This window comes from Lutra lutra, chromosome 9 (assembly GCF_902655055.1).
Source record: "Lutra lutra chromosome 9, mLutLut1.2, whole genome shotgun sequence".
In the NCBI taxonomy this organism is placed as follows: domain Eukaryota; kingdom Metazoa; phylum Chordata; class Mammalia; order Carnivora; family Mustelidae; genus Lutra; species Lutra lutra.
Genome location: NC_062286.1, coordinates 101,425,424 through 101,441,544, shown reverse-complemented (window position 1 = coordinate 101,441,544; position 16,121 = coordinate 101,425,424). Strand labels below are relative to the sequence as shown.

The 16,121-nt window shown below is 43.7% G+C and overlaps 1 protein-coding gene across 2 annotated transcripts in view; it reads left to right on the top strand.

Moving 5' to 3' along the window:
- The window catches only part of PCSK2 (proprotein convertase subtilisin/kexin type 2), a 257,758-nt gene that overhangs the window by 147,595 nt on the left and 94,042 nt on the right, over positions 1-16,121 (top strand). For both annotated transcript variants that reach the window (XM_047745216.1, XM_047745217.1), the window contains exon 5: positions 1,146-1,183. In XM_047745216.1, coding sequence (XP_047601172.1) covers positions 1,146-1,183 — 38 coding nt within the window. The remainder of the gene's footprint in view (positions 1-1,145; positions 1,184-16,121) is intronic.

The following is a 16,121-nucleotide window of genomic DNA, read 5'->3' as shown; positions in this document are numbered from 1 at the left end:
TTTTTTTTTTTGGAATGCAACATCCCAATACCAGTTCTTTTTGTGGGGTAAAGCTCTATCTGCGACCAGGCCTTAGGGTGCTTGCATGGGAGGTGCCACCTATCAGAGGAACTGAATGATACCTCTAGCTTTTAAACATAGCAAATCCAATAGAGCTAGTAAATGCCACCGAGCTATATGCACTTCACCATTCATGCTGCTTGATGGAGAAGAAACCAAGCCCAGAGAGGCCAAGCACCTCACCTGAAATCATGCAGCCAGCTGGCAGCAGGATTGGAATTCACACTTCAGGGTTTTGACTCCAAAATCTATGCTCGTGACTGTGACACCCAGAGATGCAGGTTTTGTGAAGAGCTGGGTGCTGCAGAGGTTATATGGCTCTGCACCCCTGGCTGAGAGCTTTCAACATGGCCTTGAAGTTGCATGATACTTTCTGAGGCCTCACGGGTAAGGGAATGCAGTGGTGTTCCTAACTCTACTGCTGCAAACACTCTTGGGCAGCAAGATGGGCTACATCCAGGAGAAAGCACATGGCTCCTGCTGGGAAGCTCAAGGTCACAGGCTTCCTAGAAAGCTATATTCTGCAGGGACAAGATTAAATCTCACCCAGGACACTTCACTGGACACCATTTGCTCTCTGAGAAAGTGCCTTTCCCATTCAGCCGTGTTTTTCTGATTAACCCATGCCAGAGAAAATTCCCCTAGTCCATTGCTGTCTGTACCCTGTTAAATAATAATCGTCTTTCCTCCCCAGGGCCAGTTTCATCTCAGAAGAAATGCCAGTTGATGCTTTGAAAAATGTCAGGATTTCCACAAATCTTAGATCACTGCTCTGACGAGCCATCCATCTTGCAGACACTAAGCCCCTTAGTACGGACATGTATGTCAGAAAGTCTTATCCTGGGGCCGCAGATCTAACTGGCTTCACTCTTCTGACGCTGTCTGATGGCAGCTCTCTCCCCACTCTGGAGGTGCGGCCCACCCTCACTCGGGAATGGAAACACAAGGACGGGCCTGAAGCACATGTGCTAAGCCCACTCCATTCTCCTGGCGCCAGCCCCATAAGGAGGGAGTCTTCTTGAGCATCTTCCCTGAGGACGCAATGGCGGGTATTAACCTTCCATCCTGTGGTGTTCTTTTCACAGGGATTGATTATCTGCACCCGGACCTGGCCTCGAACTACGTAAGTACAAGCTGACCTGGGTGGCTGCGCGCGCACATAGAAACACATGCACGCATAACCACGCACGCGCGCTCCAACAGCCCCTCTTGCTGGAGCCACTGCTCAGGCCAGAAGCAAAGGGACAAGGCCGGGGGTCTGGTAGCCTGGAATGGTGGTGGCTTTGTGAGAAAACAATCAGGAGACTTGTGGTCTGAAAGAGCAAGCCCAGAAAATAGGGAGAGGTGGCAAGCTTTAATACCCACCCTAGCTGAGGACATTGAATTGACTGGTGGAAATGCGCCATTTGGGTTCTTGCTGGAGAAAACCAACGGCAAAATGCCAAAAAGAGGAGCAACTCGCATCACAACCGTAGCTTTACCAAAGCAAGGACGTCACCTTTTTTTTTTTATTGTGTTTGTGTTTATGAGCACCCCGCCCTGACTTGCCCCCGCAACGCTGAGTCCAACCTATGATATCCTTTGACAAATAAGACCTATTCACAGAGAATCATGATACACACCGTTGAGCTAGGTCCATGCGCTCTAACTTTTTACCTAGCAAATCACACGCTGCTTTTCCTGGTGGAACCTGCAAACCCTTTCAACATAAGAGATTGCTTTATGTTCACCCCCAGGGAGTACGCTAGCCAAGCCCTGCTGTGTCCGTACTAAGCTATACTTCTCCCGTAACCTCCAGGTCGAAGTATTTTTTTTTTTTTTAATATTACTTTAGTTAGCTGAAGAGTCTCATCTTAAGGAATGCTTTCGGTTCAACATTCTGGGTCATTCGTCCTAGAAACTATGCACATGCACATTGCAAAGAGAGAACAGAGATTTTCTGTTTATTACGTTAAGAATGGGGGGGGAGCACCCATCTGCTGAGCTTCTATTAACTTCATGGGTCTTATAAATCTAGAGGAGTATCTGTTGGACTAAGCATCTTCTTAATAAGGATAATAATTAATAAGAATAAATTTAAATGAATCATTGGCACAGTCCAGCCAATACACCCCCTCAGAAGGAAATGACAGAAGTTAAACCAAAGCTTTATTCTCAGAGATGAGAATCCACCTTTATAGAGAAGAGAAGAAACTCCCCGTGAGTTGTAAATTCTGCCAAAGCACCCATCTGCAGGTCTGAGGAAGCAGATCCCTCCCTTGTCTCTGGGACCTTCTTCCCCCACTGCTCGCAGGGTGGAGCTGTCTACCTGACCATTCCTTCTGTTTCCTTGAAGGTTCTGCCCCATGCAGGGCCTCAACCACATCCTCCAATGACCTCTCTCTCTCTGCCTCCCCAGAAGAGGAGATTGAGAAATGCATGTGTTGCATTTGCTGCAAGGCTCTGACACCCAGACGCCTTTCCTTAGGGAGAAATGGCAAATGGATGATATCCTGCTGGGCCAGCAGGTTCGTCCCCACCATGCTGCTTCCTGCACAGAGGCATTTATATTCTTTTCCAGGCTGATCAGGGGGCCCCACCGTCTCCAGGACCCCAGTGCTTCACAGAGCAGCCAAGGAAGGTGCTATTCACTTTCACAAACCAGTGTTACCGCATCTTACAACTCGTAGGACTTTAAGGTTAGGGGGGCCATCAGACGGGCTGGAAGCTGACAGTGTATAGCCTCCCTCCAGCTGGTGCAGCCCCCATGCAGGTCACTCCCATGTCCGGTGAAGGTGATAATCACTACGCTATGGAAACATCCTGAAGTCACTATACAGAGAGTGACCTGCGCATCCTTCCCTTCTCCCCACCCAGCCCATGTGCTTCTGTGACAGGCTGCCCCCCAATGCCTGTTATCAGATTAAAAAGAGATAGTAATTCAAGTGGAGAAAATAATTCTCTGAGGCTCTGATGAACTACAGGTGCATCACTAGTCAAGAGGGTGGTTCATCTGCCAAAAACCCTGAACAATGCTGGGGCTTCTATGAGTGCTGTGTCCATCCGTCCTTTTTTTCTTTCTTTCTTTCTTTTTTTTTTGTTTCATTCTAAAAAAATTTTTTCTAATTAAAAAATAAATAACATGTTCTCAGTAGAAAATTTGGGAAAGCACAAAATAAATTCAAAACCTGCCATAACACCATTCTTAATATTTTAGCATATTTTAGACTTCTAACGTGAATATTTTTTAATAAAATTGGGCTCTGTTGTATATACAGCTTCCCTCCTTCTACTTGATTTGTCATAAACATTTTTTATATTACTAAATATTCTTCAAAACATGATTATAGGGGCTACGTAGTCTTGTCTCATGTTGTAACTTATTTGGACATTCTAATTCCCAATTGTTAGACAGCTAGGTTGCTTCCAATGCGTGTCTCATTCAAAGATGGAAAACGATAGATGGTGACAAGGATGATAGAGGGACTCCAAACCATAACCTGCTAAGGAGAGCTGAAAAAACTCGGGAGAGAAAAGATAACCAAGACACGCATTAAATACATTTTCAAATAGTTCAAATTCTCCATGAGAAATGAGACATTCAACTTGTTCAGGACTTTCCCCCAAGAAAATCCCCACCCGTGGGAGACAGCTGCAGGAAGAAGAGTGTAGTTCAGTTAAAGGAAGAACTGTCCAATGATTGAGGCTAATAAATAAAAGGAGCTAGCTCTCCCAGGAAAGAATGAGTTCTCCATATCTGAAAATGGTCAAAGGGAGGGTTGATGACCATTTGGTGGGAATGTGGAGGCGATGACACCATGTCCTCTAAATTCAAACTAGATGTCACCTAAGAATTGAACGGGAAATGTGAGTTCCATACAAAACTGCCTCCATCTAGAGGAAGATCTGAGTCTTTGACATTTATCAAACATTTGGACCCTTACCAAAAAATTACCTATAATTACACATGGCTGTGAAGTGTTTCTGGGTCATTGGTACAGGTGAGAAAACAACATCCAAATACCTCCTTCTCAATTTCTCAGTGGAGAACTTGAACCTCAACAGGTTGGTTCCAGTCAGTGTCTCTCTCACTCTGTGTGGAGTGGACAGTGACAACTTTGAAGCTACTAACCAAATTTATCTTCTTTATTTGTAATTAAAAATTTTACACTATTATTAACAGAACAAGGATGGCAAGTGGAATAGAGCCGCCCAGGAGAGCAATGAAATCAGTGGACGGTGATAAGCTCAAAAATTGTTTGAGCAAAGGATTAATAGGCAGCGTCACACCTTGTTAGGTGACTTAATGGCCTGGATGTGGTGAGCTTGCCTAGTGCCCTTCTAGTGACATGTGCTTTGGGTTTCTCCAGAAGCAAAGCTTGAAACCAGGGTCAGAGTGCAAATAGTTTATTTGGGAGGTGATTCTCGGAACCAAGGATAGAATGGGGAATGAGACACAGAAGGCAAGGCAGCCAGTAAACAGTGCATTATCAAAGTTACCATGGGGAGCAGCTCGAATTCGATCCTGCTGGGGAATTCAGGAGATGGTGTAGAACATGCATGAGCTCCCCGCAGAGGCTGGGGTATTTATACATCAACTCCTTTTAGTCGTTGGTTGAGGGCTTGTCCTAGGGGATGTGGATATACCTTCTACAGTCTCAGAGAAAGCCCTTGGCAAAGAGATGCTTGTACAGGCAGTTGGATGGAGTTCCCCAGGGGATGGGTGACGAAGGCATATAGGCCTAGTACCTGCAACAGTCACCATGGGAGGATGACTGTTAATTTATTACAGGTTACAGTAAACAGAAATGTACTGTGTTGTAAAAATTCCTTCTCACTACTGATTATTTTCAGTGAGAAGTCAAAGCTCTAACAGAGGTTTTTGGACAGTTGTAACAAAAATTTCTTGATAAACCTAACAAAACGTTTTCCAAAGCAGAATTAATTTCAAAGGATCTTAATTCCATGTATTAAAAAAGAAGAGGGGCACCCAAATGGCTCAGTCAGTTGAGCATCTGACTCTTGATTTTTGCTCAGGTCATGATTTCAGGGTTGTGAGATCAAGCCCCGAGTCAGGCTCTGCACTGGGTATGGAGCCTGCTTAAGATTCTTTCTCTCTCCCTCTCCTGCTTCTCCCGCCCTTGCTTATGAAATTCCTCTCTCTAAAAAGAGAGAGAGAAGAATCTGAGTATGCTGGTACTCCAGTGTTCTTTCCATTTAAACTGAGAATTGAAATCCTTTGAAAGCTGCAAATCAATATATAAATGTAAGTCATTAGTGTTCATTTAATTCAACAAATCTACATTGAATCAGTTGATTGTTAAGAGCAAAAGATAATAATACCACTTTTATCATTACTCTGTTATTCTGTGATTGAATTTAATCAGAGGGATCTTGTCCCACTGGTCAAATCTCACTATTCCAAATGATTAAAATCCTCTTTTCCCCAACCCTTCAGGAATAACATGAAATGAGTATTGGCCAAGAAACAATTTTAGACGAAGTCAAAATCAGAGTTCCTCTACCCCGTTCTCTCTGTGCAAACTGCCCAGATGTATGCTCTAACTCCACTGAACCCCTTTGTGTTGAGCCACTATGTGCAAGTCTCAGAGGGAGAGGGAAAGCAGTGATGTTCTGGGTGTTCTCCAGAGGAGCATGAGTCAGTGAGGACACAGGCATGGGATGCATCTAACAGGGGAGAGGCAGACAGGCAGGGCTTGTTTTTCACTTTCCTGTGTGGCCCCCGAGCAGTGACGACCACAGGCCAGTGCTCACAGTACTGGTTCAAGCCTATGGGTTCTTCAAGGTCTCTAAAACAGAGGAGGACTCCTTCAAGGGCACATGATGTGTGACTGAAGAGGTGGCTTTCAGTGGACGAGCAGAGAGAGTGGAGCTGAGGGTCTCCTGTTTTGCTCCAAGCCTTCTCTGCTGGATCTACAGAGGTGAAGAAAAGCCTAGAGGTTCTGCAAAATCCAGGGAGAGCCTTCTCCCAGTGAGTGGGGTTTTTCTCAGTGGTGGAACTGAGACAAAGATTTAAAGGCAAGTCGTTGATTTGAGAGAAGATTCCAGGAAGCACCAGCCAGGGAGAAGACATGTGATACCAGAAGGGAGAGCAGCCAGGAAAGGGTTTGTTAGGAAGCCAGTAACCACTGAGGGCTATGGGAGCTTATTCTCATTGTAGAACTCTGGAAAGCAGTGTAGATGGAACCCTCACAGAATTACCCACAACGCTTGTTGAACAGTGGTTTTGGACTATGCCTCAGAACCAAGTTCAAGGGGGGAGCTCAGGAGGTTACCTCTCTGGCTCTTCTGGCCTGTCTACCACTGTACAGAATAGGATCAGAGGACAGAGAACAGAGAGTCTTCAGACACAGAGTAGCAAGTGCTGGCAGTTGGAAATTGGCCAGCATGTGAAGGTAGGGTTTCTAACAACATGACAACAGTGGAAACTGAGTCAAACCTGAGTATGACCCCTGGCTCCCCAAGTCATAGTTCTGCAATCTTAGACTATGAAACCATTAAACTCCCTTGAACTTTAATCTTCTCATTTGTGGAAAGGTCGAAAAGAATATCAGGTTTGTCGTGCAGTATTGTTGAGGTAACATGTGTATCAGGCAGATAATAGATGTTCAACATACATTCATTTCCTTCTCAAAAGAGTTGAGATCACAACTCTGCACCATGGCAGCCTGTCCTGCTGGAGGAAAGCAGGGGAGTGCCTTAAAAAGCCAGCACAATTGCTCAGTGCACAACATGGTCAGCTCAGAGTTATCATCCAGACCAAGTGTAAGGGCATGAGAGAAAGCAGAAGCCAAAAAGTGGAGGTCACCGAAGTAAATCTAAAAGGTCTCTTTGAAAGATAAAAGTTTGATTTTATTTGAAAAAATGAAAGATTTATTTGAAAAAGAACATCCAAGCAAACAGAAGATAGAGGGGGAAAGAAGACCCATTGCTCACAGCCAGGGATGTAATGAAGAAGGATGGCCCTGAGAAGCAGAATCTCTGATCCACATCCAGCTTCTCTGTCCCAGATCTTTGAACTAAAAGAATATTCGTGGATATTCAGAGGGGAGGGCTAATTCCCAGGTGAGTGAAGAGATTGTAAAATAACAATTTTTCCAAATGAGGATTTCTCTGGGCCAGGAAATGACATCTCCTGATGTTTCAGTGATTGCCGGGTAGGACACAGGCATCTGCCCTAGGGCCTCCATCTTTCAGCTGGGAAAGTGTGGGCCACTCTCTGAGCAGCCTCGAGACCCTGTGCTGAACATCGGTGCAGATTCACGTGCTCTTGTTGGAGTTTTCCATGGATTCTTGACTGCACCAAATGTGGAAGAGTGTGTTGACCAACTACTCATCCTTCCCAAGAACTATAGCTTCTGAAAGAAAGCACCCTTCCCAACTCTTGACTTTGAGCTGGGCCTTGTGACTTGTTTAAAGCAATAGAGTAATACACAGGTGTTGTGCCAGTTCATGGATGAGGTCTTACAAGGCCTTGTATGTTCCCATGTGCCCTCCTATGCCTCTACTGTCACCATTAGAAGAGCATGCCTGAGCTAGCCTGCTGGATCCAGGAGGTGGTGAGGAGCTGGCAGAGTCTGAAGCACAGCCACCCAAGTCAGTCCATAGAACTGCAGTAAGAAACAGAGCCACCTTTCTGAGCGCCCCCCCCAATACCATCTGAAACAAGCAAGCTCAGCCAAGAAAGCAGAGCTGCCCAGCTGAGCCCAGCCTAGATCATCAAACTCCCAGCTGAACCACAGACCCATAAGTGATATAAAAGCTTATTGTTATATACTGCTGACATATTCTGCTGTTTTTATGCAGAAGCTGTTAGAGTTACCGATGCTTAGACCCCCTCCTCGGTCTTGATGTCCAGTTGATTGCCATCCCAACCTAAGGTGTATTTCTTTGAAAACTTCCCCAGATTCTGATGATTTATCTTATCATTCATGTTGGCACTTGACCCATTCATTCGTTCGACAATGTTCTTCCTCGATAAGGCATGGCTACATCACAACTAGATCACCGGCTCTTTGTAGGAAAGTGTGTACTTTTTTATTTTGTGTACCTCTTAACATTTAGCACGATGGTTAGCAGACATTTAATAAATCTTTGTTCAGTTGCATTGAATATTCATTCATCATTTTTACTTTCACAAATAAAATCGGGCACTAAATCATATGATGGACTCTCCTCTGCTGGAGATGAAGGGAAAGTCTAGCAGGCAGAACCTTCTAACACCCTTTTCTCAACCACCTCCTAGGTGGATGGCCTCATTCCATTCCTCATGATGCTTGTCTCCAGGGAGAGGGAAAAAGAGGACCATGGAACTAACTGAGGTACCCATGGCCGAAAGCCTGGAGAAAATATGCCTCTTGGTGTAGATAATACATAAGCAGGTAGTCAAGAGCTATTTCTTTTCTGTAATGTCCAGAGCTCATCGGGTGGTAGAAATGCAATTAAGTTCCTGTATGGGAGAGGACAAATGATGCTCTTTGGCTCAGCTCAAAATTGGGAACGTGATATTTTTATGCTCCAGGGTTATTTCACCAGATGAAATTCTTATAAAAGAAAAAAGCCTGCCTCTCAGGACCTGCACTTTTCTATTATTTTGATGGGTTCTTGACAGGTAACTGTCCCCAAAGAGGGACCTCCAGAGCACTGTGAAGGGTTGCCAGCTCTGAGCCCAGGGGAAGTGCCTTTGAGCTTGGCAGTGGTATACACACCAGGGCTCCAGGTGGCAGGTGGCCTCTCTGATGAAAGGACACCTGCTGGACATGCTCCCAGTCCCAAGCCCTGAATGACTAGATGCTGTGAAGTACCGAGCACATGCATGGCTCCAGGCTTTTAGACCGATTAATATTTAAGTAACCATATTAATATTGCATTCGAAATGGAGGTTTAAACAACCTTTATGTCTTATTGAAAGGAGGAGTTGGCTTCTTTTGATGTACTTGTTAATGCTGGTCAGATTCTAGTAAGCACTTTATCACCATGAAGCCAGACTGATTACTGGGGATAAGGACTTTTTCTTAATCATTTGGACAGATCGTCAGTCAAATGACTATCGTTTGACTTAACCCATGTGCTAGATGAATCTTTTCACTTTTACAGGGAGGTCCTTTGATAGAAAAATGGGAGAAAATAAAATCTGGTTTAACGGAAATGAAACTGCTCATCTGGACCTAGGTGTATAATTACAGCCAAAAGCAAAGAAAGAAATATATGAATAATCAATTTTGCCATGTTGCTCAGTTGACTAGCTTTTGTTCCATTGAACTGGGTCAACATTTAAGAGACTTGTACTGAGTTTCTACCATGTGCAAGATGCTGTACTAGGGGCCTGGAATATAAAATGTGAAAAATCTGCTCCCCACAACCAGGGATTTCAGAGTTGAATGGGAAAAGCACACTTATAAGTATATAATTAAATTATAATGTATTCAGTGCCATCCTGGAAATAAAAACACTGCCCACTATGGGAACACAACAGCAAGACTAAGCAAGTTAGCCCTAAAAGTTAGAGAAGGAAAGATCCTTAAATGCATTTTTTAAATGTTCTCTTAGGTTGATACTGCATATGAATTCATTTAGAAGCTTATTCTATATGGTACTGAACAAAGGGTGATCAGATTATAATTGGTTTCATCTGGAGATTTGCTTCCACCAAGAAGCACAGACTAAAAGTCGCCCACAATAGTCATTTTCTTACCTTAAATTCTCTAAAGTTCTTTGACACAGTCTCATCTCTTTGACTTAATTTAAATGGCTTAAAGACCAACGTAATGTCTTTCCATTTTTTGTTCATGAGAGAAACAGCTGGAGGCCTCCTTCCCCAAAAAGATCACTGGTAGAGATTCTTCTATAAATAAATGACTGAATTGTCGATGGATGGATGGATGGATGGATGGTTAGATGGATGGGTGGATGGACAGATGGATGGATGCCGGCAAAATAATTAGGATTTTATTCTGCTTATCACCAAGAATATCTGTTCAGAAAAAATACATTAATATTTATGTGACATGACAAGCCACAAGGAAGTCATCTGTGCAAATGTCAAGAATACTTTCTCTGTGGCCTTTGTTTCTTTCTTACTCTCCTCCTCATTATCAGAGACACCCATCGAATTCCCAAGATGTGAAATATTTCCTAGGTTTCTGACTTTGGCTTTTTAGCTCAGAGAATCAAGCACCCTTAGGAGACCTCCACCTTGCTTGCAGCAGACCTCACAAATAATTAATTTGCCAGTATCTCCTTACTGCAGCTGTGACAAGAAACACTGCACCTACTAAGGGGACATCAATGCTACCCTCTTCCTTTCTTCGTGGACATATTTCCCAAACCCCACTTCCTTAAAGACACAGTTCTGAATACATGAGTGAGCCTGCCCAGGTTCCTAAATCCACACCCCCATCCAGAAAGAGAGAGTGGGTGGCCATCTACAAGGCCTCTCCATGTCTTGTTGCCCTGCCACAGAGCCCAAGTGGGTATGTCCACTGGAGGCTGGTCTATGTGAGGTCATTGTCAGGGCACCTAAAGGTCTAACCCATCATCTTGGTTTTCTGAAGTGGCAACAAAGACTGAGAAACGATGCCCAGGCCTCAGGGAAAGAGGATTAGGCCCTGAGTCATGGATATTTCTAATGTGTAATACATCTGTGTAGTTGTATTCAAGAATCATGAGGACCATGCTTTGATTTCAACCTGATCCCATTCTTCTCTTTGAACTCTCTCCATGATTTTTCCCTGAAGCCAAAGCCTTTTTGTGGTAGGCAGAATTCTAAAATGTCCCCATGATACCCACCTCCTGGTGTAAATTCCTTGTATAATCCCTTCCCCATGAACAGGGGAGCAGGACCTCTGAAGATGATGAGATATCACTCCCATGACTGGGTTGTATTATATGGCAAAGTTAAAGGGATTATTGATGTGTAGTTAAAGTTCCTAATTAGTTGACTTTAAGTTAATCAAAGGGGAAGTTATCCTGGGTGTCTTACCTAATCAGGTGAGCCCCTTAAAAAGAGGATCTATAGATCAGAGAAGGAGGAAGTAAGAATAATTTTAAGTAGTAGAGACTTTCTGTTGTTGACTTTGAAGAAGCAAAGTGCCATGTTGTGCAGAAAGTGCATGTCAGGGAGTGGTGGGCCACCCCTGAGAAGCTAAGGGCCTTAGTCTTAAAATCACGGGGAACTGAATTCAGCCAACCACCAGTGAACTTGAAAGAGGACTCCAAACCATAGATGAGATTGCAACCCCAGCTAATGCCTTAAGCAAGGTGAGACTGTGAACAAAGGACCCAGTTAACCCATGATCAGAAACTGAGATAATAAACTGATGTTCTTTTAAGCCACTAAGTTTGTGGTAATTTACTATATGGTAATAGAAAACTAATACAGCCTTCTTGATTATAGTTGAAATTTGAACATTAACTGAATGACTTGCTTTTCCTGTAAGTTAATAAAAACAGACTGTTCTTCACATATTACATTTGTTAATATGTTTGCTTTTAGCTCAAAAATAACTCTCTCATAAATTATTATTCTGCTACAACTAAGAGTCAGGGAAATTTAGTATAGGAGTCAAGAGCTTTTGGGCCTGACCCCCTGAGTTCCAATTCCATCCCAAGGACTTGCTAACTATGTGACCTTAGGCAAGTTAATCTCTCCGTGCCTCGTCTGTAAAATGAGTTAAAAAGAATATTTATTGATAAGTATGGTACTTACCAATATCTTATTGATGGTTGTGATAAGTCAATTAAGTGGTATAGACAAGAACCTGAGAACTGCTCCCAAACATATTGGACACCCTATGTTAAGGAGTGCAAGTTGAAATTTAAGCAACTTGCCTGAGGTCATGCAGCTAGAACTTAGCAGAAGCCCACAAACCTGAGATGATTAGACATCAAAGTCCATGTTCGTAACTTCACACTGTCCCTGTCTTAAGGACACATAGGGAATTCACAAAGACCATTTTGAAAATGAAATTCAAAGAACCAATTAACCTGCTATTCTAACTTTTCGTGTTTTCCCCCCAGTTTCTTATTGTTACAAAATGTGCCCAAAATTCATGTAACTTGTTACAGCAGCAATAGAAAACTAAATAAGACCTCTTCGTTGAGAATGATGTTTTCCCTCCACTTGGAGGAGAACGGAACACACAAACCTTCCAGGTGGCTGAGGGTAGGACATTACCTTTGGCCCCCACCTCAGCTCTGCGGACTCAGTGGGGACCCAGGTAAACCAGATCTGAGGCCAGCAACCACCTGGATGAGGCCAAAACGGTTCCACATGGAAGTCAGGAAATCAAAGGCCTTCAGGCAGCACAGGTGTGGACGCTGAGGTGGGTCCATGGGCCAAGAATTCATCTTCTGAGTCTTCTCTGTCCTTTATTGATTTCTCAGTCCTTATTGAAATAGATGCCCAGAACATCCCCATTTCTCCAGCACATGTTTTCTCAAAGTTGATACCGCCTTCACTTTAGATTGATTTGAGGGCATTTACCATTTTTTAATCTCTTTTCAGTGCCTCCAAGTGAACAGGGTTGAAGTAAATGGGGGATAGATGGTCTGTTCTCGGTACATGAAAAGGCGGGCTTTGCTAGAAAGGTGGGCAGGGATTTGCCAGGTGTTCTGGTCCAGTCCCTAACTCACTACATAGGAGGAAACTGAGGCCAAGGAGGAATGTGACTGGTCAGAGGCACACAGCAGGTTAGAGCAGAGCCCATCCTGGCACTGAGGTATCCAGTGACCCCCTCACCCACCCAGAGGTATGGCTGTACCTGCCCCCCTCAATGTGCCAGCTCACATCGCAGTTCGGAACCACACGCCTGGACTTTTCTACATGTTCAAGCAAAACCCAGCCCAGGCAGAGAACCAGCTGTGGGTCCCTCTGTGGGAGCTTCAAGCCTCTTGGCCCTCTCTGATCACAATCTTCCCCTGCCAGGTCCTCCCAACCCATCTTCTGCCACCTACACCCTGCCATTCAGCCACCAGAGAGAACCCTCCAGATCAGGTTATATCTAGCCTGCTCTCACTCCTTTGTACCATTTTTGGGTGCCCCCACCCTGACTTTGGTCTACTTTTGACTCCAAGTGCCAGCATCTGCTCTTCTCTGGGGACGATTGCCCTAGGGCTCCTGGCCTTTGCCCCACTATTAGAGAACTGATATGTCTGGAAATTGACACTCCTGCTTGACATCATCGAATCTGTGACATCCTGTGGGAGCATGAATACCCGGGCTCAGTTCAGAAAATCACTGGGATGCAACTCACCTCCCAGAGCCCCCCCACAGGTCTTGCCTGAAATCCCACCTTGGCCTGGCTTCCTCTTCTGTTCTATCCTGCTTCTCTCCCTCCTTCACTGGCTTCCCCTGGGAGCACATCTTCCAAGAATCACTTCAATAAATCCCACAAGGCTCCATCTCCAAGTTTTTGCTCTGGAAATCCTTCCTTAGTCTGAGCAATCTGGAACGTGGGCAAAGCTGATTTTTTCATCCTACATGGCCAAGGCAGAGAGAATCTCTGACATAGAAGTAAGATTAACTTCTCAACCATGGTAACCCTGCTGGCTCCCAACCTACGGGAAATTATTTTTCACAAAGAAAGAACCTTTAATTATCAACAGATAATTAAAACCTGAAGCCAAGTACAGGAAGCCAGGGCTTGGCTCTGAGCAGCGTTCCTCCTCATCATCCCCAGGATGATGGTGAGGTCTGTACTTTGAACGTCGTGCACATACAACCTCTCCACAATGCATGCTCTGCTAGGCAGAAAAAGAATAAGATGTATTACAGTGTGTGGGAGATGTTTTCATTACGCTGTGGAAATAGAAGCCTTGTGTTTTATAGCTCAAACGTTGCCAATTTTTAAAATAAGAGGTTTAGTGTAAATCTAAGCTATTCAGGGAGCATGAATCCAAGGACTCCCATTGAGTGACTGTGAGCAAAAATGCACTGTTCAGTCTTTATGGTCCTCAGTTTCCCCATCTGTAAAACCGATGATTGTCTTCCCTGCTTGAGAATCAAAGGAGTATAATGATGGTCTATATTATGGATTTGAACAATGGGTCTTTGCTGATCTATCAAAAATTATAAATTAAACTCCCCAGAATGCTAAAGCTTTTGATGCCATTCTGGTACTATCTCGGAACACCCTCCTTCTTTTCTCCACCGAGCCCCACAAACAGACACAAACATGTCCTCTTCTGAACATGTAGAGGATGTTCCAGAAGACTCCATGGGAAGAAGCCAGTTTCTGTGTGGGTGTCAACATGGTGACCAGACAGACACTGAGTCATTTGATACAGTCAGTACCTTGTTGGGATTCTTCCCAGGCACCTTACAAACAAAGAATATATTCTCTGTGTATAAGACCTAGCCTGGGTTCATTAACACCTCACCTAATCACTCACAAGCAATTACAGTCATCCTATCCTACATGACAGCTGGTTTGTGACTTTTCATTTGTTGCTTGGCTGGTCTTCACTCATAAGTCCCCTCACACGGAGAGTTGATTGTTGTCAACAGAGTATAAGATCCATCTTTTCTCTCCCACCTCGTCTCCCTGCCATGGCTGTAATATTTTGATCCCCTCTGGTTAGTTCCTTTTGTCTCTGTCAGCTTATTTGAATTGCAGCAGTACTGATACCTAGTGTTTGTTGAGTATGTACTACGTACCTCTCAAAAATAGGAAACCAAAGATCAGAGGTTAGTGATCTCCATTAGCTTACACAGCTAGTGAAGAGCAAAATGTGAAGTTCACCATTTGTCACGCCAACTTCATTCAGCTGGGCCCTTTCCACGCTCCCACAGCTAGCAAATGACCTCTGTTCCCATTATCAATATTAACCTCCATGCACCATATTTACAAATCCTTCCAAAAGAAAACAAACCTACTCTGGAAACAATGCTTATAATTATAATCATGGATATTACTTGTTCCTCACAGGGAATGCTTAAAATATCAATTTAAATGCAAATGAACCTTATCATCCAAATTAGACTCATTCCACTGTGTTAAATTAATATAGAAAATAATATCGAGCACTAAATTATGAGTAATTAATATTGACACAATGAAAAAATTACTCTCACTTCAATATTTTGGGGAGGAGAAGTGTTGTCTGCATGTGTTTGCTGTGAGTTCTGGAAGTAATAACCAGAACACAGTAGCCCCAGTGCCTGGCAGTGCTGACATGCAGGATACAATGAGAGAAATATGAGGGAGAAGGCAAATGGCAATGATACATCTTAGGACCACGTAAGCTACTCTTTGGTTCTAAAGAAAGTACACTATCTGGTATCTAAGTGGACTACATATTATTTAAGAATAAGTTATTTCACAATTACTAAAGAGCTAGAGGGAAAGTCTGAAAAATTAAAATCTTTAAAATGTGGGGGAAAAAAGAGAGCCTGTGTCTCCTCTATAATCTCACTTGAAGATTGGCAAACCATGATGCCCACACCAGCCACCTCTTTTTATAAATAAAGTTTTATCAGAACCCAGGCACACTCATTTGTTGACTTAAGGTCTATAACCCCTTTCACGGTACCATGGCAGAGCAGAATAGTTACGACAGAGACCATCAGTCCTGCAAAACCTAAAATTTTTACTGTTGACCCTTTAAGAAAAATTCTGCTGAATCCACTGATCTAACCAGCTGTGTGTCAAGACACAGGCAAATGACTTTGTTAGAAACAGGAGTCCAGAGTGTTGCAGAGTCCCAGGCCTAGCTATACTCCTTTCCAGCACTGTGGCATCTGGAAAACTGCTAGATGGCCAAGGAGCTAGCATCCTCATTTGTAAGCTGAGAAAATTGGGTTCTTGTCTGTTGTAACTCTAAAACCTTATGAAACTCTCCTCTCTTCCAGTAAAATCACTGATTAAGAAGCAAACACTAAATTTACTTTATAGGCAGATGAAATAGTCAAGTACTTGCTTTTGAGAATGACAGACATAAAGTCAAAGTCATGGTCCTTTTCCATGCATGATGCTCTTTATATTAATCACTGTGACTGAGGGATTTCAAAGAGTCTAGCATTTGTTACTGCCTTGGATTCCCCCAGAAGCCAAACCTGAGGT